The following is a 26,630-nucleotide window of genomic DNA, read 5'->3' as shown; positions in this document are numbered from 1 at the left end:
TTACTGAGATTTTCATCTTGTTTACCAACACCATTAGCCAATTTTGTTCATGCTTGCAGGAAACTAGTTCTCTACCCAAACAGAAATAAAAGCAAGAGTTAGGAAGAGAACATTTGTCTCTACTTAGCAATGACAGACATTAGGTCCCTCCCTCTTGGTTGGGAAGTTTATGTGGTTTTCCTGTTAGTCTTGCTCGTTCAGAACAAGGGCAAGAACTTGATTGTCCAAGGTTGTTATTTTCACAAATTAGTAACAAGCCAATACTGTTTTGTAAAGCACATGCATCTTATTTGTTATTCAGTCTCGTCTGGCCCAGATGCCCTGGGAAAGGGACGATGGTTTAACCAATTGAAGCTTGAATGAGGTTTTGGTCAGTTTATCCTGCTTAAAGCGTTTAACAACTCTTGTAATGGAATGCTTGTGGAAGACACGGGTTTCGAGCAGAGGCCTTTGTTAATAAAGAAGGAAGCTCGGGCAAATTAACTCTGAATGAGTGTTCTTTTTCTCTTGCAGCTGAACATGGGTTCAAATTTCAATGCCTCAAGTGACACTTCAGGTTGGTCCAGATTTTTTTCATTTGGTTGTATCTTTCAGCCACCGGTTTCCTAGCGAAGGATGTGTGTTCGGAGGTGACTGTGCTTGGAATTGCCTAAGAACTGTAACAAGACTTTATTATAAGAAAATTGGGATTTAAATTTCTGCTATTTTTCTGATATTTGAATGAAAATTACTGGATTTGTCAGTGATCCTTATTTAAGTTCATATTATTATTAAAAGAGTGAGACTATTGGCAACTTAAAATAACACTATCACTAATAACACCCACGCATTAATTTCATAAATTACCTTGCCTATTTCTTCCCATTGAATGCCGAAAAAGCTTTATGGACTGATAATAAAAGACCGTAAAATTATCCAATTTAGTGGATTATTATATAGATTTTCGATCAAAAAATAGGTGCTCTAGACTCTCCAACGGCATGTGCGTATATACAATGGAAAATATTTCTTATGAACTTCCCAACAAAAATAAAACTTAAATGATTTTTTTCTTCCAAAATCATTTGTATAACAATCCTTAATTTAGGATTTCAAGAAAATAATTCACTGTAAGTTTGCCGCAAAAATGCAGGCAGGAAGCAACGGTAACAATAAAGGGTTTAAAAAGAAATCTGCAGTTTGATTTGGGAAAGAGAGATTGAATTTTTTTTTTCATTTTATTAGAGGTTAAATTGAAAACACATAAGAGGTGTTTTATGAGGATTTTGAAGGGGTGCTAATGGCACCGCTCTCATTAAAAACATCTCCTTTTTCAACCTCTTTTTCGCAAAATATAAATGTATGACGCTTGAACTTGGGACAGTCATAAAAATATCTTATAATTTATATATAGAATTAACGTTTAATGAAAAGAAAAAAAGTCAAACTTCACAAAATGGGATTACAACATTTTTTTGTCATAACTAACAAGTAACAGCGATAAAAGTGAAAGATGCAAAAGAACAATGAATTTTTTTATTTCAATGCATCAACTTGCGCTGTAATGAGTTGGGTAGAGTATGTTCATGGTTAATAGTAAATGTGTTGAGAAAAATCCAAAAAAAAAATGAAAGAAGCTACTAGGAGAACTATTGGAGAGAACTTGATCAACTTGGATTCCTCGTTAACTTTATTAGCGTCCATTTAATACAATTAATTAATGCATGTATGATATGTATAGTTAAATTTTATATAACCATTAATTATATGCATGTGTCATAACATAATTTACTTATTATATGACCAACATAATACTTTAAAAATATACTAAAATTTCTCATTTTCTAAAACTGACGCACGACGATTGTTTTCCCCCCGTAGAAATTCATTATTTAGAAAGTCGAATTGAGGGATTGCAGTTTATATCTATTGTGAAATAAAATCATTTGTTGTCAAATATGCATGCGAGTGATTGATAAGCATCAACGGCCAACACAAAAGTGATCACTTGCTCGATACTTTAGCTACTGTCCTTTCATTAAGCATGATCATTTAATAAAATCATTTAATGCCTAGTTGAAATGGTTTGCGGTAGCTACAGGGCACAGGCTTTTTCCTTTTTCCTTTGTGCGGCAATTTTTTTTTTTTTTTCGTATGATCAGAAGGTTACTGAATGAAAGAGAATCTTTGTTTAAGTTACGTGCAAATTCAGTTTGGTGCCTTGTTCAGTTTATGATTAATGTAAGTTTGGAAAAGTATATGCCATGCCTCAAAACCTTCTTTGTTTAAGCTTGTCCGCACCAGAAAGATTAGAATGGATGCTTATTCTCTTTTCAAAAAGCCATCCAAGCAAAGCAAACACTTTTGTGATCCTTAAAACACTATCAAGTTTGGAATATTAATTTAATCTTGTTCCTTATAAATACACTACAAAGCTGATTTCTTTCACCTGTATCACTACAAACAATTCTGTCAGGAATTTTGTTGCCATGGGTGACGAAATAGATGGTATGATATCCTCTTTTGTTGCCTCCTGTCTGTTTATGTGTGTATTCAGGTATTCATATAAGTACTTTATATATATATATATATATATAGATATAGATATATATCAAGAACATATAAGCACTTAGATCACCATTGCAGGGTTCACAAGATCAGTTTCGGAAGCGCCACCAACTCATTACACAGTCAAAATACAATCTTTTTCTTTGCTTTTGAAAAATTCAGTGGAGAAATATGAAACCGGGGATTTTGAAGCTGGAGGCTACAAATGGTACATTATTATTATTTTTTAATTAACATGAACCAAAGCACATGTTCATTTTTCAAACTCCATTGACTTGCGTGATTTCAGGAAATTGGTTATGTACCCAGCTGGAAATAAAAGCAAGAACGTGAAAGAACACATTTCTGTCTACCTAGCAATGGAAAACACAAGCTCACTCCCGCATGGTTGGGAGGTCTATGCAGTTTTCAGATTGTTTTTGCTTGATCAAGACAAGGACAACTTCTTGATACTTCAAGGTTATTATAATTTGCTATTGAATATAAAACACAACTAATAGACCTATTGCAATTTTCCAAACAAGTCCATTTGGTATTGGTCTTACTAACTCTTAAGAAGAGTTTCCATCTTCGTTCTTGTTAAAACTTTACTTTGGCGCAACTTAGTGGGCAAGTTCAATAATTTTAATCTTATCTTATCTCACTCAAACTCGAATATTTAAATGCCTTTCTTTTGTTTCCTCAAAAATCACGTTCCTTCTCCTAATTTTTATCTCATTCGTCATGCCTTAGATGCCATGGGAGCCGAAAGGCGGTTTCATAGGTTAAAGCGTGAATGGGGATTTGATGAATTTATCCCCATTAAAGCTTTTAATGATGCTTCTAATGGATTCCTCTTGGAGGACACGTGTGTGTTTGGAGCAGAAGTATTTGTTAGTAAAGAAAGAAGCACAGGTAAAGGAGAGTGCTTATCAATGATCAAAGATGCACCCAGTATTAAGCATGTCTGGAGGATCGAAAACTTCTCAAAGTTACGCTCAGAATGTTGCGACTCACAAGTATTCAGTTCTGGAGACCAGAAATGGTATCAGAGATAAGATCTCCTTTAACTTTCTCCTACCTATGAATTCATTTCTATAAGAATTTTCAAGTGCAGATATTCTGCGTTTTCTTTTAAAACTTGTTTGGTATCCGTAAAAAGATTTACTAAAAAAATGCAGTGATTATGCAACTCCTAAATTGTTGTTTGTTGCAGGCAGATACAACTATATCCTAAGGGACGGCGCCATGGAACCGGCACTCATCTAGCTGTGTACTTGGCTCTGGCAGATTCAACAACTCTCACTCCAGGTTCCAAAATTTATGCCGAGTTCACTTTGCGACTCCTGGATCAGGCGCAGGCCCGGCACATAGCTGGTAAAGGTAATAAGCAATCAATAAACTTGTATCTTTATTACAACACATGCCGTCTTTCTAAGGGGAAAATTTAAAATTGAGATGCCGTGACTTTTAATCCACTAAAGCTGTCAGGCATAAGCGAATTATTGTGATCGGTAAACATGAACAATTAAATATTATAAGCAAAAAATGAGCAGTGCTAATTAATTCTATTTGGTGTTTCAGCTGATTTCTGGTTCAGTGCCTCGAACCCAGAAAGTGGGTGGGCAAGATATGTTTCATTCACTTACTTCAATAAGCCAGGCAATGGCTGCCTAGTAAAAGATGTGTGCTTGGTGGAAGCAGAAGTGACTGTCCATGGAATTTCCAGTGCTCTGTAATAAGTATTTGATTACTTGCTTGTAAAACATTTTACTCGTTATTGACCGTGACTTATAAATGGTATTTCATTATCATCCTGGGCCATATTAAGTTATATAAGAGTAGATAAATCTGAATAACAAACACCCATAAATCTGAATTAATTGTGCGAGTTAAGAAAAGAAAGGAAAAAACAAGCACAGAGACTCTGTTTCTCTATGGAGAGTAAATAGTGCAATCAAGCTTACTTTAGAGGTCACTCTTATATATCTGATTAAACAAAAATTCTCTCTACAAAATGCATAACTAAATCAAGTTTTGTTGGTGTGTTGATAATACTAAAAGCACACTTAGAAAAAAAATAAAAAATTGTATGCTCTTCAAAACTACAAATTAGTTAGGCATGCAATCGGTTTAGGCCATGGCTGCACCAAGGAGCTGAACTTCAGTTGGCTTTGGCTTAACAAAGTCATCACCATGTCCCTTTTTGGGAGTGGATTTTAGTAGCATGCATCTATAACGAGTTGTATGAAACCTAGAATTGCTCCAAGATCATTGCTAACTGTTGTGCAAATTTTAATGTACTCGCAAGCGCACGAATCTATTGTAATATAGATTAATGGTGACGAGTGTCGATCCCACGAGGAGGTGGAGTTTAATTGTGTATAGAATTAATTTTGTAAATGGGTTGTTGGATTTATGGTGGAAATGATTTGGAATATGCTAAAACTTAAATTAAAATGGCGAGAATAAATTCTAAATTTGGAATTGAAATGGCGAGAATAAATTGAAGAGAATTCTATTGAAATAACGTACTTGGGTATCTGGATCCGTATCAACATGCATCATAGGCTAAATAATCCGTATTAATGCCAATTAAATCATGAGGGGGGAATCCACACCTCATGAACCACGCTCTAATCAATATGGTGCTAAGGGCTTATCGTGCCAAATAATAATAACCTTGTACTAGAGGGCCGGTGAAACCAAGGCGGTACTAGACAAGAATATTATTATTTGTCGACGAGAAGTCAAAACATCCACAAAAACTAGAGGGGAAGAGAAAATAAATTTACCAAATAAAGCCCATGACACATGTTGAGACTTCACCTTCAACCCAAGCTTGAAAGAAAATTAGCCACTCATAATTGAACTAGGGGCAAAATGGGAATTTATTAAAATACGAAGAAAATACAAGATGGAGAGGGAATTACAGAAAATGGATCCCAAAAATGGATTCAGAGATATCAAATTAGGGGGGGGGAGGCCCCCTTTTTATAGATACATGGAGTAAATTATGACCATCGGATTAAAAACAGTTTGGACGCTCAGGATTGCGCCACGTCATCAGTCAACAGTCCACGGTTTGACCACGCAGATGAACAGTAACACGGTTTGACCCGGATAAACAGCAACGCGGTTTGGTTGAAAATAATTCTGTGTGATGCATGCACCGTACGCGAGATTTTTCGTCCACTAATATGCTGCCACGTCACCATCAACAGTACATAAGAATTTTAGTCCAACAGGATCGTGACACCTCATCAGTCAATGCCACATCATCGGTCAATGCCACGTCATCGATCCGTCTATGTGAACAGTGCTGTGAACAGTAACGTATACAGTACCGTATACGTGAATAATACCGTATACGTGAATAATACCGTACATGTGAATAATGCCATTTTTCCTTTTATGCTCCTCTTAAGGTTTTCGACCGTCCTGAGTTCAAAAGTGATGTCCGTTTTGCCGTCTGATCTCTCCTTTATTGTGAAATGACTGTAATGCCCCTAAAATACATAAATTACTTAATTAAAATAAAACACATGTAATTAAATCAAAAGAATGTTAAAAACATAAAAGTAAAGGTTGTTAGTAAGACTTGAAATGTAAAATGACAGTTTTCTCCTTTATAAATATGCATTTTCTAACACTCAACACTAACCTGCCAGCAAAAAGACAATTTACTTATTAAGGCTCTAGCATGCAGGATTCCGATTAATAAATTTGTGCACAAGGAATTGAAGTTTAATTACCAGCATGTATATGTCTAACTTGATGAGAGCATAATGTCACGGGATGAGAGGTTTCGAGCCCATGCAGCAATCCCACATCTCATACTACGAGAGTAAGCCTAGTGGAAGTGGCACAATATCGACTGGTTTCGCCCTGCCTTGGGCTTATTAGGAGAACGGCTCCAGTTCTCAACCAGTGTGTGTAGGGCTTCGCCTAAATCCCCCTTCAATGTTAAGTCCTCGACTAGCGACAAGCTCCCCAAACTCAACCAGGTCGGCCTGCCTGAACTCCAAGGAATCTAGGACCATTGCATTCCCCACACGCACACCCCTGAAGCACGTCTCAAACAATTAGTACAACCTTGTCAATACTAGCGTACAAGCGCATATCTTGGGTGTCACAATTGCGGTTCGTGACATTCACGTTCTCATGCCTGAAAAGTACGCCTCACAAATGTGCACTTCCTTGTGAAAATGTGAAGATCGGCTTGCCAATCTCACCCATGAACTCCCTGCCTACTCGTCCTCGATCCTGCGAGAGGACCCGCGTGTAGACACTGACGACCTTAGTGCGAACGCTTGGGGGTGTGAGAACCTGCCTGTTCGTCCCACTTGTCGACCCTTGCGCCCAAAAGGGTGGGGACCTGCGTGGTGCGACATTAGAGCGCAAGCGAACACTCTCCGAGGTGAGTTTCGATCCTTCCATGATAAGTTGTTAAAGCTTCGTAGCTTTGTTCAGGATGAACTACACGCTGTTCGTGCGGAAGTGGAGGAAGTACGCTCGAATTGGGCATGGCACAAGTGCACACTCTCCGCTAGTCCAGCTTTCACAAGTACGAATGATGCGTGACGCATTGACATGCCAAGCCCGACACCTATGATGGCTCACTCAACATCACAATCGTGGACAATTTCCACTTTGAGCTAGATCAATACTTCGATATCATGGGTATACGAGACGAGACATCGAAAGTGGGCACCATACCCACCTATCTTTGAGGCGCCGCACAATTATGGTGGTGTTGAAAGCATAACAAGATGGGCAAAGACATTTGCACCATCGATACTTGGGCCGACTTCAAGCAAGAACTCTGAAAGCAGTTCGCCCCAAGCAATGCGGAAAAGAAAGCGCGAGCGCACCTACGTCATCTTAAACAATTGGGTAGTATTCGAGACTACATCAACGAACTCACTACCCTCATGCTCGAGATAAGCGATATGTCCGACAATAACTCACTCTTCTACTTCCAAAACGGCCTCAAAGATTGGGCTAAGATTGAACTTAATAAGCGGGGTATTTTTAAACACTTGACGACGCCATCGCCATAGTGGAGTCGCTCACCGAATACTCCACCCAATCCAAAGATAAAAAGGCCAAACTAGGCAAAGGTGTAGGAGAGAGACGCAAAGATAAGGGCAACAATCGCAAAAATTAGGGGCAGAAAAAACCTCCTAGCAACAAGAGCGCACAAGGTAAATCGATGGGCAAAAAGGAGGCGCCAAAGCCGCGAAGCCCATGCTTCATATGTAACGGCCTCATTGGGTACGCGACTATCCTCAAGAGCAACCTCACAATGTCCACAGAAGAACCCCAACTCAGCATGGGTTCTCTCTAATGTTTTGGCGCACTCAATCACCAACAGTCTACATTCGCTAAAAAAAGGCTCATGTATGTAAGCGCAAACAGAAACAGACAGTCAGTTAGCGCGCTGCTAGACATGGGAGCGACGCACAACTTCGTATCCGTAAATGAGGCCAAGCGTCTAGGCCTCAAGTCCACTAAGGAGGGAGGCACAATGAAGGCGGTGAACTCGCCCGCCAAGCCCATTACGGGTATCGCACAAGGCGTGCACATAATGCTTGAGACATGGAGCGTAAAACTTGAATTCTCCATTATGCCCCATGGATGACTTTAAAATGGTCCACGGAATGGAATTTTTCGATCAAGTCCATGCCTTCCCGCTGTCCGCTACAAACTCCCTAAGTATTCTTGATGGAAGTAAGGCATGCATGGTTCCCACGGAATGAGGCAAGTCCGATGAGAAGACACTTTCGGTCATGCAATTCAAAAGAACTTTCAAGAATGATCCAAGATTCTTGGTCTCCATTCGGGAACTAAACGAGGAAGGAGATTGCGAAAAATCACCAAGCCAAGTCCTCCACGAATATAAGTCGTCCTCAATAAGTTCAATGACGTGATGCCTCCTGAACTTTCGAAGAAGCTCCCACCTCGACAAAAGGTAGATTATGCTATTGAGTTGGAACAAGGCGCAAAACCACTAGCCTTGGTGCCCTACCGCATGCCACCACTCGAACTTGAGGAGTTGTGAAGACAACTCAAGGACTTGCTGGACGCAGGTTACATTTGCCCCTCAAATGCCCTTTTTGGTGCACCGATCTTCTTCCAAAAGAAAAAGGACGGATCGCTACAGATGTGCATCGACTATAAAACACTCAATAATATCACTATCAAGAACAAGTACTCAATTCCCTTGATATCGGATCTCTTCGACTTGCTTGGCAAGTCGCGATACTTTACCAAACTTGACTTATGCTCCAGGTACTATCAAGTGCTCATCGCTAAGGGAGACAAACCGAAAACAACATACACAACAAGGTACGGGTCTTTCGATTTCCTTGTCATGCCATTTGGTCTCACTAATACACCCGTCACTTTTTGTACACTCATGAACAAGGTATTCTAATCATTCCTCGACCGTTTTGTGGTTGTATACTTGGACGACATCGTGGTGTATAGCACCACGCTCGAGGAGCATGCCTAACATTTGCGACAAGTCCTCCAAGTACTTCGAGACAATGAGTTTTTCCTCATAATGAAGAAGTGTTTATTCGCTCAACAAGAGGTGGAGGTCCTTGGCCACAAGATTACAGGTGAAAAACTCATGATGGAAAACACGAAGGTGAAGGCCATCCTCGAATGGGAACCTCCCTCGAAAATGTCTGAACTTCACTTATTCATTGGGCTGGTGAATTACTCAAGAAAAACAGAATGTGACATTGGTTCAAAGAATGCCAACGCGCATTCGAGGAGTTGAAGAAGATAATTTCGAAGGAACTAGTCTTCACACTTCCGGACCACACTAAGCCCTTCGAAATCCAAACGGATGCCTCGAATTTCGCCATAGGTAGAGTCCTTATATAAGAAGGCCACCTCATAGCGTTCGAGAGTCGAAAACTAAATGATACGGAACGCCGCTACACGGTGTAAGAGAATGAAATGACAGCCATCGTACATTACTTGCGAGTGTGGCGACATTACTCACTTGGCTCATACTTCACGATCATGACAGACAATGTAGCGACAAGCTACTTTTAAACGCAAAAGAAGTTGAGCCCCAAGCAAGCTCGGTGGCAAGATTTTCTTGCATAATTTGACTATCAGCTTGAGTACAAATTGGGAAAAGCCAATGTCATTGCAGACGCTCTAAACTGCAAGGCTGAATTGACAACACTTACCATGAGCCAACCAAAGTCCGACCTTATCTCACGCATCAAGGATGACCTCCAACAAAACCTGCTAGCAAATGACTTGTTGGAGAAGGTGCTTGAAGGAAAAACAAGGCGATTTTGGCAAGAGGAAGACATCCTCCTCACCAAGGGAAATCGGTTGTTCGTGCTAAGGTGGAGAAATTTGCGAAAAGAAGTCATCAAGGAGTGTCACGACTTCAAGTGGGCTGGGCACCTAAGAATTGAGCGCACCGTCGCACTAGTCTAAGCCTCTTTTTTTTTGCCACACATGAGGGATGATATCGAGGCATATGTGCGAACTTGTCTTATGTGCCAACAAGACAAGGTGGATTACCAACTTCCAGTGGGATTATTGAAGCCACTACCACTCGCAATAAGGCCATGGGAAAGTGTCTCCATAGACTTCATCACGTCATTGCCCAAATCCGAAGGGTGCAGGAGTATCATGGTTGTTGTCGACCGTTACAACAAGTACGCCACCTTCATTGCCACACCAGCCGATTGCAAAGTTGACGAGGTTGTCCGTCTCTTCGTCAAGCACATTGTGAAGCTTTGGGAAGTCTCGAAGAGTATTGTGAGCGACCGAGATCCTCGATTCACTGGGCGTTTTTGGACGGAACTCTTCAAGATGTTGGGGACCGATCTCAAGTTCTCAACAAGCTTTCACCACAAACGGATGGGCAGACCGAGAGCATTAATGGCCTCCTTGAGATGTATTTGAGGCACTATGTGAATGCTCATCAGCGGGATTGGGTGAAGCTACTCGACATCGTCCAATTTTCTTATAACTTGCAGCGAAGTGAGGCTACAGGCAAGAGTCCATTCGAAATCGTCATGGGATTCTAGCCCATGACTCCCAACGCCATAGCCTCAACTTACGAAGGAAAAAACCCCGCGCCCGAAAATGGCATGAGGAAGCGGACGTCACGTGAGCCTACCTCGACAAAACTGCGAGGATGATGAAAAAGTGAGTAGATATAAGGAGACAGCATGTTGAGTACAAGGAAGGTGATCAAGTTATGATCAAGCTCCTACCCCAACAATTCAAGACTTTATAGAAAGTTCACAGGGGGTTAGTGAGGCGCTACGAGGGACCCTTCCAAGTTGTACAATGTGTGGGCAAAGTCTCATATCAACTCCAACTTCCGCCAAGACTCAAGATCCATCTGGTCTTCTATGTGAGTCTTCTCAAGCCATACTATGGAGATGTGGAAGACCCAAGTCGCAGAGAATCAAGGCGTGCGCCAACCGCCATTGTCACCGCGTTCGATAAAGATGTGAACTACATCATTGCGAATCGCGTTATTCGGAAGAGAGGCATACCACCATATAACGAGTACTTGGTGAAGTGGAAAAACCTCCTCGAGAGCGAAGCCACTTGGGAACATGAAGATGATTTGTGGCAATTCGCTGAGCACATCCAAAATTTTAAGCACGAGAGCGCGACGAGGACGCCGCGAGATTAGGTGGGGGAGGATGTTGCGGACCGCCCAAGTTGCTAGCCCAATTGCCTACAATTTTGGGCTAGAGAGCCCAATATAAGGCTACGAGTGCTAGGTTTGCCCGATTCTAGAAATTTTTAGGTAACTCTAGCACATTTGAGCTTGTACATGTTTAGAATTTTTCACACATTTTTATCTCATTTAAATATCTAGAATTCTAAACCACTGGTAGAATTCTCTAAAATTGTAGAGCATGGCAAGCCTCCCATTTAAATAGGGTATGTCATTAAATATTTGAGTAACAAGCTTAGAGCAAGCAACTCAAACACTTATAAGCTTTCTTGTAATCTCTCTTGTAAGTAATACTTTGAGTTCGTGAAGTTTTGTCTAGAAATGATAAATATTAATGGCATTGGAGCAAGGGACGAGTACATACCCAGATGGTGAGAGGAGAAGTGCACATAATAACGTTGAAGATATCATATACAATCCTCGATGAATGTGTGTGAAAAGCAAGAAAAGTAATGACATCAATAACTCCTACGAAAATCACTTCACGCAGAGGCCCTAGACCAACAACTTTCTGCAAATAAGCAAGAATTAGACAAGTGATCAAATGACAAGTACGTCGAGCGAAATAGAAACATATATTCGTACTTAATTACCCGTCCACTTTTTTGGCAGTCGTACAAGCAAAATATGGACAAATAGATCAGCTCTAAAGCGAGACCAACTGCATTAATAGTGATGACAAGAGTGCTGTCAGGATGAACAACATGGAGACCGTAGAGGATCCAAACATGCAGTTCAAACGTGATGCTATATACCCATATGGATGGAACGCTTCCACATCTTTCTTCCTAATGATACGTCAGAACGTTGTTCTGTGTGTCAGTATACATTTTTGTTTTTATCTAATGAACTTCCCAACAAAATTTTTCTTATGAACTTCCCAACAAAAATAAAACTTAAATGATTTGTTTCTTCCAAAATTATTTGTATAACGATCCTTAATTTTGGATTTCATTTGCTGCAAAAATGCAGGTAGGAAGCTACGGTAACTATAAAAGGTTTAAAAAGAAATCTGAAGTTTGATTTAAGGAAGCGAGCTTGATTTTTTATTTTATTTTTTGGAAGTTTTATTAGAGGTTAAAATTGTAAGCACATAAGAAGTGTTTTATAAGGATTTTGAAGGGGTGCAAATAGCACCGCTCTTATTTAAAATGATCTCCTTTTTCAACCTCTTTTTCGCAAAAATATAAATGTTTGACTCTTGAACTTGGGACACTCATAAAAATATCTTATAATTTCTATATAGAATTAACATTTAATGGAAAGAAAAATGTCAAACTTCACAAAATGGGATTACGACATTTTTTGTTAAAACTAAAAAGTGACAACAATAAAAGTGAAATATGCAAAAGAACGATGAATTCTTCATTTCAATGCAACAACTCGCGCTGTAATGAGTTGGGTAGAGTATGTTCAAAACGTTGGTTAATGGTAAATGTGTTGAGAAAAATCCAAGAAATAATGAAAGAAGCTACTAGGAGAAATGTTGGAGAGAACTTGGTCAACTTGGATTCCTCATTTAACTTTTTTAGCGTCCATTTAATACAATTAATTAATGCATATATGATATGTATAGTTAAATTTTATATAACCATCAATTACATACACACGTGTCATAATATCATTTACTTATTATATGATTGATATAATACTTCAAGAATATTTAAAATTCCTCATTTCCTAAAGCTGAGGGACGAATTAATTGTTTTTTCCCCATAGAAATTCATTATTTAGAAAGTCGAATTGAGGGATTGCAGTTTATATCTATTGTGAAATAAAATCATTTATTGTCAAATATAAGTATGCAAGTGATTGATAAGTATCAACGGCCAACACAAAAGTGATCACTTGCTAGATACTTTAGCTACTGTTCTTTCATTACGTGCCTCTTGATTTTAATAGCACAACAGATTACTTTTACTTGAAACAATGATGTTTACCAAACACCAATAACTAACATACCCAAAGCCGGTGATTGAAGTGCACATAATGCCTAGTTGAAATGGTTTGCAGTAGCTACAGGGCACAGGCTTTTTCCCTTTTTTCTTTGTGCTGCAATCTTTTTTCCTCGTATGATCAGAAGGTTACTGAATGAAAGAGAATCTTTGTTTAAGTTACGTGCAAATTCAGTTTGGTGCCTTGTTCAGTTTATGATTAATGTAAGTTTGGAAAAGTATATGCCATGCCTCAAAACCTTCTTTGTTTAAGCTTGTCCGCACCAGAAAGATTAGAATGGATGCTTATTCTCTTTTCAAAAAGCCATCCAAGCAAAGCAAACACTTTTGTGATCCTTAAAACACTATCAAGTTTGGAATATTAATTTAATCTTGTTCCTTATAAATACACTACAAAGCTGATTTCTTTCACCTGTATCACTACAAACAATTCTGTCAGGAATTTTGTTGCCATGGAAGTCATGCCTCCACAAATATTTGGTATGATCCTCTTTTGTTGCCGCCTGTCTGTTTATGTGTGTATTCATGTATTCATATATATAGCAAGAACATATAAGTACTTAGATCACCTTTGCAGGATTCGCAGAACCAGTTTGCGAACGGCCACAACCTCAGTGCACCTGTATCACTACAAATTCTGTCAGGAATTTTGCTGCCATGGGTGACGAAATAGATCGTATGATCCTCTTTTGTTGCAGCCTGTCTGTTTATGTGTGCGCCTGCGTATTCACATTCCCATGTTCATATATAAACACATTGAAATGTTTAGCTCTTATATATATATTGGTATCAAGAGCATGTAAATAATTAGATCACCTTTGCAGGGTTCGCATTATCAATTTCGGGAGCATCACCAACTCATTACACAGTCAAAATAAATTCTTTTTCTTTGCTTTTGAAAAATTCAGTGGAGAAATATGAAACCGGGGATTTTGAAGCTGGAGGCTACAAATGGTACATTATTGTTATTTTTTAATTATCATGAACCAAAGCACATGTTCATTTTTCAAACTCCATTGACTTGCGTGATTTCAGGAAATTGGTTCTGTACCCAGCTGGAAATAAAAGCAAGAACGTGAAAGAGCACATTTCTGTCTACTTAGCAATGGCAAACACAAGCTCACTCCAGCTTGGTTGGGAGGTCTATGCAGTTTTCAGATTGTTTTTGCTTGATCAAAACAAAGACAACTTCCTGATACTTCAAGGTTACCATAAATTGCTATTGAATATAATACACATCTAATAGACCGATTACAATTTTCCAAACAAGTCCATTAGGCATTGGTCATACTAACTCTTAACAAGAGCTTCCATCTTCTTTCTTGTTAAAACTTTACTTTGGTGCAATTCAATAGGCAAGTTCAATAATTTTAATCTTATCTTATCTCACTCAAGCTCTTGAATATTTATATGCCTTTCTTTTGTTTCCTCAAAAATCACGTTCCTTCTCCTAATTTTTATCTCATTCGTCATGCCTTAGATGCCATGGGAGCCGAAAGGCGGTTTCATAGGTTGAAGTGTGAATGGGGATTTGATGAATTTATCCCCATTAAAGCTTTTAATGATGCTTCTAATGGATTCCTCTTGGAGGACACGTGTGTGTTTGGAGCAGAAGTATTTGTTTGTAAAGAAAGAAGCACAGGTAAAGGAGAGTGCTTGTCAATGATCAAAGATGCACCCAGTATTAAGCATGTCTGGAGGATCGAAAACTTCTCAAAGTTACGCTCAGAATGTTGTGACTCACAAGTGTTCAATTCTGGAGACCAGAAATGGTATCAGAGATAGGATCTCCTTTAATTTTCTCCCACCTATGAATTCATTTCTATAAGAATTTTCAAGTGCAGATACTCTGCGTTTTCTTTTAAAAGTTGTTTGGTATCCGTAAAAAAGAGTTACTGAAAAAAATGCAGTGATTATGCAACTCCTAAATCGTTGTTTGTTGCAGGAAGATACAACTATATCCTAAGGGACGGCGCCATGGAACCGGCACTCATCTAGCTATGTACTTGGCTCTGGCAGATTCAGCAACTCTTACTCCCGGTTCCAAAATTTATGCAGAGTTCACTGTGCGACTCCTGGATCAGGTGCAGGCCCGGCACATAGCTGGTAAAGGTAATAAGCAATCAATATACTTGTATCTTTATTACAACAAAGGCCGTCTTTCTAAGGGGAAATTTTAAAATTGAGAAGTGGCATTTGTTGTAATTAACGAAAGCTGTCCGGCATAAGCGAATTATTGTGATTGGTAAACATAAACAATTAAATATTATAAGCCAAAAATAAACAGTGCTAATTAACTATATTTGGTGTTTCAGCTAATTTCTGGTTCAGTGCCTCGAACCCAGAAAGTGGGTGGGCAAGATATGTTTCATTCGCTTACTTCAATAATCCAGGCAATGGCTGCCTAGTGAAGGATGTGTGCTCGGTGGAAGCAGAAGTGACTGTCCATGGAGTTTCCAATGCTCTGTAATAAGTATTTGATTGCTTGCTTGTAAAACATTTTATTCGTTGTTGACCATGACTTATAAATGGTATTTCATTATCATCCTGGGCCATATTAAGTTATACAAGATCAGATAAATCTGAATAACAAACACCCATAAATCTGAATTAATTGTGAGAGTTAAAAAAAAGAAAGGAAAAAACCAGCACAGAGACTTTGTTTCTCTATAGAGAGTAAATAGTGCAATCAAGCTTACTTTAGAGGTCACTTTTATATATCTGATTAAGCAAAAATTATGTCTACAAAATCCATAACTAAATCAAGTTTTGTTGGTGTGTTAATAATACTAAAAGCACATTTAGAAAAGAAAAAAAAAAAAAAACTGTATGCTCTTCAAAACTGCAAATTAGTAAGGCATGCAATCGGTTTAGGCCATGGCTGCACCAGAGAGCTGAACTTCAGTTGGCTAGCTTTGGCTTAACAAAGTCATCATCATTTCCCTTTTTGGGAGTTGATTTATAGTAGCATGCATATATAACGAGTTGTATGAAACCTAGAATTGCTCCGAGACCATTGCTAACCTGCCAGCAAAAAGGAAACTTACTTATTAAGACTCTAGCATGCAGCATTCCCATTAATAATATTGTGCACACGGAATTGAAGTTTAGTTACCAGAATGTATATGTCTAACTTGATGAGAGCATAAGCCGTCCAGATGCAGCCATTAGCAAAGTTTGCCAACGAGAGAAAGAATGGCATGTACTCTACACTTTTGGTCGTAATAACCTTGTGCTGTTGAAATCAATACCGAGTTTAAGTGAAAATATCATAAGTTTTTCGATTAGATGATCTATATAAAAATTATTAGACACGGACGCCGGACTTTATAAAAACAACATTTCCAATACTTTCGAGTTTGTGATTTTTTGTCTAGACATAATAAATATTAATGGCATTGGAGCAGGAGAGGGATACATACCCAGATGGTGAGAGGAGAAGCATACATGATGATGTTGAAGATATCACATAAAATTCCCACAAACATGGACCTCGATGTATGCGTGTGAAAAGCCAGAAAAGTTATGATAGCAATAACTCCTACGAAAATCACTTCAGCCAAAAGCCCTAGACCAACAACTGTCTGCAAATAAGCAAGAATTAGACAAGTGATCAGATGACACGTACGTCGAGCAAAATAGAAACATATATTCGTACTTAATTACCCGTCCTCTTTTTAGGCGGTCGTACAAGCAAAATATGGACAAATAGATCAGCTCTAAAGCGAGACCAACTGCGTTAATAGTGATGACAAGAGTGCTGTCAGGATGAACAACAGGGAGACCGTAGAGGATCCAAAACATGCAGTTCAAACATGCTGCTATATACGCATATGGATGGAACTCTTCCACATCTTTCTTCCTAATGATACGCCAGAACGTTGCTCTGTGTGTCACCATACATTTTTACTATTATCTTATGATAATAATAATAATAATGATAATAATGATAATAAATTCAGTGTCGGTTCAGTGAGAGATAGCTACTTACACCGGTGAGAGGAAAAGGCCAAGGAAACGACATTCCCTGTACAATAAATATAAAAACCAATCATATACAAACTTGTTTCTTGAAACAAAGAGAACACAAAAGCAAAGTCACCGCGTAGGTACCAACAATGCCAACGATAGTGCGAGCGTTGACCATCCTAGAAACGTTGAGGGGAAAAAAATACGCAAAAGAAAAGTTAGAAATTAAATTAGTATGATTATTAGTGAGGGAGATATTAACGAATTAGAGGATGGAAGCGAAGAGTAAATGTATATATAGCTAGAGTTGATTGATCAATTATGCATGCACGAATTTTATTGGTATTGGATAATAAGTCTTATCCGGCCCGTTTAATTTAATTTACTAATACCACTAAAATACCTAATCAAACAAGTTTAGTCTATTGTAATTCAAGAAGAACTGGGGTAATCGAGTACACTTAAAATACTTGGGAGTTGGGATGTAGTTTGATTTTTGTTGGAATGCAATCACTTTAGACAAAAATTTGCTCAAACTCCTATGAAAGCAATATTGCATATATATAATTAGTACATAAATTGACCATATTTTTTCTTCTAGCTAATTCTTTTATATGGTACTTAGCATGTGATAGATGCAATGGGAAGGGAAAGACGCTTTGGTGAATTGAAGCTTCAATGCAGTTTTGATCAATTCATCCCTCTTACAACATTTAACAATACTTCGAATGGGTACCTGGTGGAGGATACATGTGTTTTTGGTGCAGAAGTGTTTGTTAAATATAGGAACAAAGGCAAAAAAGAATGCCCAGCAATCATGTCAAGTGCTAGCCTCTTTTCTCATCTTTGCACATGTTAACAATGTCAAAATACTGCAGATAAATACTGGCTCCTTCCTCTAGTCGGCCAACGTTCCTTTCATTAAGCGAGTTAAATGAGCCAGAGAGAATGGCTATCTAGCGAGTGACGTTTGCGCGGTGCAAGCCAGGCATCGTAACAAGTGAAGTCATCAAAATTGAGATACAATTATATTATTTACAGAGTAGTACTAGGTGTAGAGAAGCACCGGAGAATTTTGTTCTCTCTCTCTACCCACTCACTCGCTCTCTATCATTTTCTTCTTTATTTCTTTTGTTTTTCTCTCGTGCTTCTCTTTACCAATAAACTATTTTTATTGTTCCTCATTTATAGGAAAGAAAAAATGAAAAAAAAAATGACATTGACTTCATTGATGGTTATTGGTAAAGTTGGCTCCTGATTACAAAACTCACAAATCATTTTTTTTATTTTATTTTATGAAATCATCATAAGAATATAGGACCTCAGTTCGAGTCTCAGTATCCAAAAAGGGAAATGAAAACATGTCTACATCTATTGAGTTAACATTAACCACCATCCCATTGTACTGTCATGGAAAATTATAGTGTAGTTTTTTGTGTGGTTTGTGCATTTAATTACCTTTATAAAGAGTTATTTTCTTTGTCAATTACTAGATTGGTGTCCACGGTGTCCAGTTAGGGAAATTAAATACACAAATTAAAACCTAATAAGGAAAAGAGTTCTGGCAAAGAAAGAATCCTCGAAAAATTAAAATTAAAAAAATTCAAATAAAAATTCTTTTAGCTCTAGACGACGAATATTATATATTTGCTCTCTTTGGTTCCTTATATTAGACTAAATTAAAGAGCTGATTTCTCCGATACAATATCTAAAAAACACTCGCTGCCATGGTTTGTCAGCGGACCTGCCTTAAGGGCCCTGCCTACAACTTACAGAGTACTTTCAATTTCCAATATTACTTGGTGAATATCAACAGCTATAGCGACTCCATTGCAACAAGATGCTGATTGATTGTAAAAAGCGAGTCGGTACATGAAAATTGTGATGCCAATTCTCATTGAAGAAACTATTTGACTTTCTGCTAAGTTACATGACCAAGATTGTTTATTATTTCATAACTGAACTGCTTTCGTAAAAAATGAATGGCGTTGTTTTATTCTTTCATTAATTTGTTGTTAATGTTTACAAATTTTATTTTACAATTTCAGAGTACTGTGCCAAACCATCAGAGCACGTACACATTGACAGTTAGGGAACTACAGATAATTTACAGGAACAGATATGTACATATATATACTTAGCCAAAGGTTTTCTCGGTGCTGTAGCACATATACAGAAAGCCATCAGCATCCTTGAAAGACTTGTAGATGGAGTCCATACGACTTGCTGCAACCCAAGGGGGAATAAAATCAATTACATGTGTTGAGACATAGTGTGTTTGCGACACTAGCTAGTTAAATTGTGGTTTATTCATGACAATAAATGAAATCAGAAACATACCCGTTTGAGGTAGTGTGTTATTTACAAATACAAATAGCGCTTTTCCAGGCTCCAAATGAAGCCTGCTACTCAAAATGTAGATGAAATGCCCCATAGACATGTCTCGAGGAACAAGATATCTGGAACAAATGAGCAAATAGAAAAAGTTGAGACCCACGAACCCACATGTTATCAGACGTTATCAGCACAATTAGACAAAAATTATGCTGCTCTGCAAACATTACAGGAATTCTTTCTTTCATCCATTTGTAGACCCAAAAGCATCGACAAGTTCATATGTTCCAAATCACAAAAACTCTCCATAAAAAGCTGTCGGCAATTAAGTTTTATGATCCTCACCTCATAGTTATCTTCCATTCCATTTCTTCTTTAAAATAACTTTGATGCATTAACATGGATATTACTGAAAGATTGATGTTGCAGTAGCAGAAAATTTCCCTGACCAAATAAAAACAATGCAGAAGAAACTTACTTTGTCTTTTCCATATCTGGCAGGTCTGTTCTTGAATATTTTTCAATAATCACCTGTAGAAAATCAAAAACAATAAGAAAGAATCCCAATAAGATGCAACAAACAATCATCAAAGTGTCGAGAAGAGAATCAGTTAGCCAATTATAGACGGCGGCATTATTTTCTTGTTCAAAGCATAAAAATCTCCCTCGAGGAGCATAGAGTAAATTGCAAGCCTACCTCATTCTATTTAAAACTTTAGGTGTTGAAAAGGCACTGAAATTTTGGAATTATATCTAAAACATAAAAAAATTATAAAATGGGAAACAATCCAAAACTCATAGTATGTTATCGAAAAATACTTTTAGAAAAGAAAAGATATTCCTGCAAGAAAAGTGAATGCTCGGTATTGGAGCAGCCTATGGGCAAGCATTCAGGATTGAGGGCCCCGTTTCCATTTTCAATTACGTACGTACGGTTGGTGCATCATTAATTATAAACAGAAGAAATAAACAGTGTAAACAAACATACCGGAACTCGATCTGGGTATTTGGCAACGATAGCTTTAGATTCCTCTAGTCTTTCATCTAACGCCATAACCAACCAAACCATTATGTAATAACACAAAAGATTATCCATGTTCGTACGCACACCAAAACAAATGGAAAAAAAAAAAAACAGAAGAATATTCAACATAACATACCGAGTGAATGCTCTGTTTTGAAGCTCTTGACCTTCCCCATTACCATTAGCCTTGAAAAAGAGAAATTTGTGTTTCTTGTTTTGGTGGGTCAAATTGAAGCCAAGAATTATGTTGAAGTTGAAGATGAAATATATATATATATATATATATATATTTGAAAAAAAAATGTTTTTGTTTGTTTAAGAAAATCAAGATAACACGACAGCTCACGATCACATAAGAGGAATAGAAGTGCCGTGTCGGGTGTCGGTTACGTTGACACCTCAAATTCCTACTATTCAAGCGGCAATTTTTTTTTTAATTTTATTATTATTATTATTATTATTAGCAATTACTTCTTTTGCTTTCCAAATGTTTTTTGGGCTTCAATAGTTGGGCCTTGGCTCATTTATCACAAAACTAATCGGTCCCTGTTTCAATTACGTAAAAATATACTACAAATTAGCAAAAACAAACTAGTAAATTAATAATTTTTCAGTGTACAAACAATTTGGTATCCCCCATCGTTGGAATTCAACCAAACAAGTGATCGGTCCGATTTTTTCTTCATTTCTTCCACTTAACTTTCATTTATTGAACAGAAAGATTTGTTGATTTTACTTATTGTTACTGTAAATGAATAATGGAAAAACTATTATTGATTCCAGAATAAACACAGCATTATAATTGTTAGTTGCAAATGAAATGCTGCGGTGTAGCGGGACCTCAATGATAATAGCAAAAAATTTCCGAAACGCATATTACCTTTATCTAAATAGTTAGCCAGCGTTTGTATTTTTGTTTGAAATTTAAATGAGTCTGAATTTTTTTAAAGTATGAATGAGTCTAATTATGAAAATATGAATGACATGTTTATTTTTCTTTTTTAAATATCTGAATATAAGTAGCATCTTGATTGTTTTCACAATGAAAAAAATCTTAAATTTAGTTATTTGACAATTATGTCATTGTAAATTAAAACAAAAAAAATGATTAGATTTTATAGTTTAGGAAATAAATTATTTTATAGAGATATTTTTAGAATATAATATTTACTTATCATTCAGACCTTTTTCCATTCAAATAAAAGTTACAAAAATTTATTTTTTCCATTCAAATGTAAATGACTGAAAATCAGACATAATTAAATTCTAAAAAACAAACAAATATATTTTAAAAAATGTATGAAATTAATAAAATTTCAGACTTAAGATATTTAACAAACAACCTCTTACTAGCTAACTTATTCTGCTTATTATTTTCTAATATTTTAGTTTTATTTTTTCATATTTTCTCCACTCAAATAAAAATAATTAGCCTCAAAGACCGCCGTCCATTTCATGAGAGAAAATAATTACTAATTGAAAGCACGTGACTTCCGTGAACCTTCTATTCAATCCCAAAATCCTCATGTGATTTGGAGAGATTCCAACCGTTGATAAGCCCTCGACCACTGCTTGATGTCAGTAAATAATTAAATAGTACTGTTCTTTTAATCTTCCTCTTGCTCAATCCATGTTCCTTCGCCAATAATATATTTGTAGTATATTCAAGTTAAGCTTTTTCTTATTCCGTCAATAATATAATTCTTTATTTCATTCGTCTTTTCACCTAACTAAAGAAAGAGAGAGACCAAATGGTTATGGCTCAGTTGACAGTGCAGGTTGAGTTTGTAAGAAGAATTCTCGGATTCGATCTCTACTAAACACACCATTTGAGAGGGGTAAAAAGTTTTAACTGTGACTACATTCCGAATCCGGATTAATCGAGGTCCAATACGGTCGCGGCACACCGGATGGTTTACAACCAAAAAAGAGAGAGAGAGAGAGAGAGAAAAGTTGAATCATCATAATATAGTCTTAACAAAAATCAAAACAATTTTTATGATGAACCAAAATTTGATGTAGGGTTGAGAGTTATATATAAGATAGGATAATAAACATTCAATGGGTGGATGTCAAGAGCAATGTAAATTTTCTATCCTTAATAATACATTTCTTTATGGATATTTTAGTTTTCTAAAAATTTAATTAAAATATGGGATTCCAAAACATATATATATATATATATATATATATATATATATATATATATATATATTATAGATTACAAATAAGTCTACAAGCGCATACCATACAATATTGATGTATTAAGATTTTAAATTCATGCATGTGTAATACATTTTAAAACTTTAATCGGTGTGTGAGTTAATAATAAAACACAATAATAACATGATCTAGAAATGCATGCAGTTTTTGACTTTTGTGGAAAGAAGAAAGAAATGACATCTCTTGAATATAATAACATTAAAGCCGAAATAATAATATAGTTTCTTTAATTTCTAAATTGTCATTTAAAAAAGGTAAAAGATTTTTCAACAAGATTTGGTGCCACAAAATATGAGAGCAGTCAGAAGACAAATGTTAAACTCGATTAAGCCACCAACCCGCCAACACATACCCAAAAGACAAGCCAAGTCCTTCCTTTTCAACAAAGTCTTAAAAGCTATTGTTAGTCAAAATCTAAGGCGTATTAGCGAGTAATGAATGATGTCTTATTTTTTAGTTCAATTGAGGAAGGATCCGAGTTTTCTTATTTCCTAAAACAACATATAATTTATCTGTTTATTTAAATAGGTCCCCACTAATTACGAGCATCGCCAAAAAACTCTTTTTTATTTAACTTTTCAAATAATTATTTGATTACTTACGTAGAAAATAAAAGAGTAAAAAAATAAGTCATCTCCTAAAAAAAATTTTAAATAGAAATAATTTTATATTATTTTAATCAAACTTTTTCCTCCACTAAAATAATAATTATTATTATTAAAAAATGATATAGTACTAGATTAAATGCTTTAAAAACTCTTTGAATAAGATTTTTCAAATGAAATTATACTTATCTTTCTTTAATAATGAAGAGAAAGATTTAAAGAATTTCATTTAAAGAGTTATTTTAGAACTATTCCTTTTGAAACTCTTTTTATTAATGAAGTTCTTGAAAGAAATAGTAAAATTTTATTTGAATAGCATTTTGGTGATTCTCTAAGAAATGTTCCTGTTACACTTATGAAAGTATAAGATTTAGACCATATGTATAACTTAACAATTAAAGGATATTGGGGTAATTTTCATAGGAATTGGAGACTTATTTGATACAAGTAAATAAATTAGACCCTTGCATTCAAATTCGTAAAACCTTAGGGATGTCAGAGACTAAAATCTCGAACCATAAAGTAGTCCAACAAATAACGCGGGGTTGGTAGCTGGCATTAGTCCCTCACCGAACCCCAGTGAGCGACATCAACGGCTGAGATCCACTTGGAAATTCTAAATCAACCGTCTGGGCTGCTTACTTCCCATCTTTCAATGAAATGAACCTGGCCGAAATTACGCGTTCCAGAGCCTCCCCTCGACCTCCTATATATCACCACCTTCAATTCCATTTGTACTCACACCACGGCCTCCTGCAAAGTAAAAGCTGCAGCTTCAGGTACTGCTTGATGACCATAGCTTGAACATCTCTCTACTCTCAGCACGAGATATTTGTTAATGTTTTAATGAATTTCTGAAAATATTATTGTATATGTTGTTTTAATCTTTTTCAGGTTAAATCAAATTAAAGAAAATGGAAACATTTCTTTTCACATCAGAATCAGTGAACGAGGGTCACCCGGACAAGCTGTGTGACCAAGTTTCGGACGCAGTACTGGACGCGTGTTTGGCTCAGGATCCTGACAGCAAAGTTGCATGTGAAACATGCACAAAGACCAACATGGTCATGGTTTTTGGAGAAATTACAACCAAGGCCAATGTGGATTACGAGAAAATCGTGCGTGATACATGCAGATCGATTGGGTTCACATCGGACGATGTGGGGCTTGATGCTGATCACTGCAAAGTTCTTGTTAATATTGAACAGCAGAGCCCTGACATTGCTCAGGGTGTCCATGGGCATCTCACAAAGCGGCCTGAGGAGATTGGTGCTGGAGATCAGGGTCACATGTTTGGTTACGCCACTGATGAGACTCCTGAGTTGATGCCTTTGAGTCATGTGCTTGCAACAAAGCTTGGTGCTAAGCTTACAGAAGTGAGGAAGAATGGGACCTGTCCATGGCTGAGGCCAGATGGCAAAACACAAGTCACTGTTGAGTATTACAATGAGAATGGCGCCAGGGTTCCTGTTCGTGTCCATACTGTGCTTATCTCAACTCAGCACGATGAGACTGTAACTAATGATGAGATTGCTGCAGATCTCAAGCAACATGTGATCAAGCCCGTGATTCCTGACAAGTACTTGGATGACAAAACTATTTTCCATCTTAACCCATCTGGCCGTTTTGTTATTGGTGGCCCTCACGGTGATGCTGGGCTCACTGGCCGGAAGATTATTATTGATACTTATGGTGGCTGGGGGGCACACGGCGGTGGGGCTTTCTCAGGGAAAGATCCTACCAAGGTTGATAGAAGCGGTGCTTACATTGTACGGCAAGCTGCTAAGAGTATTGTGGCAAGTGGGCTTGCCAGGAGATGCATTGTTCAGGTTTCTTACGCTATTGGTGTGCCCGAGCCTTTGTCAGTTTTTGTTGATAGTTATGGGACTGGGAAGATCCCTGACAAGGAAATTTTGAAGATTGTGAAGGAGAATTTTGATTTTAGGCCTGGGATGATTTCTATTAATCTTGATCTCAAGAGGGGTGGCAACGGCAGGTTCTTGAAGACTGCCGCTTATGGGCACTTTGGCAGAGATGATCCTGATTTCACTTGGGAGATTGTTAAGCCACTCAAGTAGGAGAAACTTCCAGCTTAAACTAATCAAGGATGAGCTGCTGGCCTCTCATTGGTTCTTATATATGTCTACTTTTTTTTTTACTTTTGTTTCAGTTACATGAATGTTTTCTTTCTTTCTTTCTTTTTCTTTTCCTTTTTTTTTTTTTTTTTTTTTATAAATATGTTTAATGGATTCTCAATGCAAGGCATAATGAATTGAGAGGTGGATATGAATTGTTCTGAAATTTTATTGATGAATAAAACACGAATGAGCAGATCTTTGAGTTGCAAATGGTGTGAACACTGATGTCTTTTTTTTTATTTGTGTATGTGATTCATCTCGCTCAATGCTCTGTTAAGGCAGAGTCATGGTTTCACATTGTGAAATCAAACCAATCTATTTGTTTGGTGAAGTTTAGAAGTTTTTTCCTTACACCTTGGAGATTGTGGGGCCATGACAAAAGCACATGGTATTGACGACGTTATGAATTATCAGCAGGAAATCACGTTCTTGAGAATGTTATAAAAAAAATTAAATAAAAATCAATCATAATACATAGATGTCACTGCACAAAGAAAAAACTGGGGAGTTCTTGTACTTATTCTTCGGTGAGGAGTGCCTGCAAATATAATTCCGAGTAATCCTGTAAATTTTTAAATCTTGCTGATAGTGCTCTAATTCTCAGGTCTGGTGCCATACGTGGAGTCGCTGGAAATTTTGTGAATTGTGCACGAGAAGATATTTAGTGCTCTTGGAACATCGTCCTGTTAAAACAAATTCAAGCTTTAAGTCCTTTAGCCTAGCATTTCCAAACAAAACGCAATTTTGAGAGAGAGACCCAATTTGATACTTTGATTAGCCACGCTTTGAAGCTTGATGTGAAGCTTCTACTTGTTGCTGCTGTCTTGATCCAGCCCTTCAAAACTTGCTGCCTTCAACTCTCACAACACCCTGCGCACGCACGCAAGAGATCGGTAGGGAAAGAGAGGAGAAAGGTGCTCTACATTCTTGGCCTCAGTATCAATTGTATATGTGAACAGTGAGCCCAATGGGTTTGAATCACTGAAATACTGTGATTGAGTGTAAGGACTTCTTTTTTATTAGTATAAAATTATCATTATATTATGAGCTAAAATAATACAATTAAAGATTATGTTTGTTCATAATATATTATTATATAGAGGATATGAAAAAATTAGT

The 26,630-nt window shown here is 37.1% G+C and overlaps 4 protein-coding genes and 1 pseudogene across 5 annotated transcripts; 3 read left to right on the top strand and 2 right to left on the bottom strand.

The window, feature by feature from the left end:
• The first annotated feature begins 2,386 nt into the window (after nucleotides 1-2,386).
• LOC18032069 (MATH domain and coiled-coil domain-containing protein At3g58220) lies at nucleotides 2,387-4,366 on the top strand. Its single transcript, XM_006419202.2, has 6 exons — nucleotides 2,387-2,487; nucleotides 2,626-2,755; nucleotides 2,837-3,006; nucleotides 3,280-3,571; nucleotides 3,743-3,909; nucleotides 4,111-4,366. The coding sequence occupies exons 1-6, from the start codon at nucleotides 2,469-2,471 to the stop codon at nucleotides 4,263-4,265; spliced, it is 933 nt and encodes a 310-aa protein (XP_006419265.1). The 5' UTR covers nucleotides 2,387-2,468; the 3' UTR covers nucleotides 4,266-4,366.
• A 9,222-nt stretch (nucleotides 4,367-13,588) lies between these two features.
• LOC18031348 lies at nucleotides 13,589-15,728 on the top strand. Of its 2 annotated transcripts, none has more exons than XM_006419199.2 (7): nucleotides 13,589-13,698; nucleotides 13,805-13,894; nucleotides 14,043-14,172; nucleotides 14,254-14,423; nucleotides 14,699-14,990; nucleotides 15,164-15,330; nucleotides 15,534-15,728. In XM_006419199.2, exons 1-7 carry the CDS (start codon nucleotides 13,671-13,673, stop codon nucleotides 15,686-15,688), a joined length of 1,032 nt encoding a protein of 343 aa, XP_006419262.1. In that variant the 5' UTR covers nucleotides 13,589-13,670; the 3' UTR covers nucleotides 15,689-15,728. The 2 variants fall into 2 exon arrangements, with proteins under 2 accessions (XP_006419262.1, XP_006419263.1); XM_006419200.2 differs by having other exon boundaries at nucleotides 13,796-13,894.
• A 391-nt stretch (nucleotides 15,729-16,119) lies between these two features.
• LOC18032005 lies at nucleotides 16,120-17,365 on the bottom strand (annotated as a pseudogene).
• A 1,789-nt stretch (nucleotides 17,366-19,154) lies between these two features.
• On the bottom strand, nucleotides 19,155-20,830 carry LOC18031796 (autophagy-related protein 8i). The gene is made up of 5 exons (XM_006419197.2): nucleotides 20,682-20,830; nucleotides 20,510-20,565; nucleotides 20,000-20,052; nucleotides 19,528-19,646; nucleotides 19,155-19,413 (listed from the first exon to the last, which is right to left on the bottom strand). The coding sequence occupies exons 1-5, from the start codon at nucleotides 20,725-20,727 to the stop codon at nucleotides 19,325-19,327; spliced, it is 363 nt and encodes a 120-aa protein (XP_006419260.1). The 5' UTR covers nucleotides 20,728-20,830; the 3' UTR covers nucleotides 19,155-19,324.
• Nucleotides 20,831-24,051: 3,221 nt separating this feature from the next.
• Nucleotides 24,052-25,721, top strand: LOC18031249 (S-adenosylmethionine synthase). Its single transcript, XM_006419196.2, has 2 exons — nucleotides 24,052-24,152; nucleotides 24,268-25,721. The coding sequence occupies exon 2, from the start codon at nucleotides 24,288-24,290 to the stop codon at nucleotides 25,449-25,451; it is 1,164 nt and encodes a 387-aa protein (XP_006419259.1). The 5' UTR covers nucleotides 24,052-24,152; nucleotides 24,268-24,287; the 3' UTR covers nucleotides 25,452-25,721.
• Nucleotides 25,722-26,630: the final 909 nt, after the last annotated feature.

This window comes from Citrus clementina, unplaced genomic scaffold, assembly GCF_000493195.1.
Source record: "Citrus clementina cultivar Clemenules unplaced genomic scaffold, Citrus_clementina_v1.0 scaffold_9, whole genome shotgun sequence".
NCBI lineage: Eukaryota > Viridiplantae > Streptophyta > Magnoliopsida > Sapindales > Rutaceae > Citrus > Citrus x clementina.
Note: the sequence above shows the minus strand (reverse complement) of the source record. Positions and strands in the feature narration are given on the sequence as shown.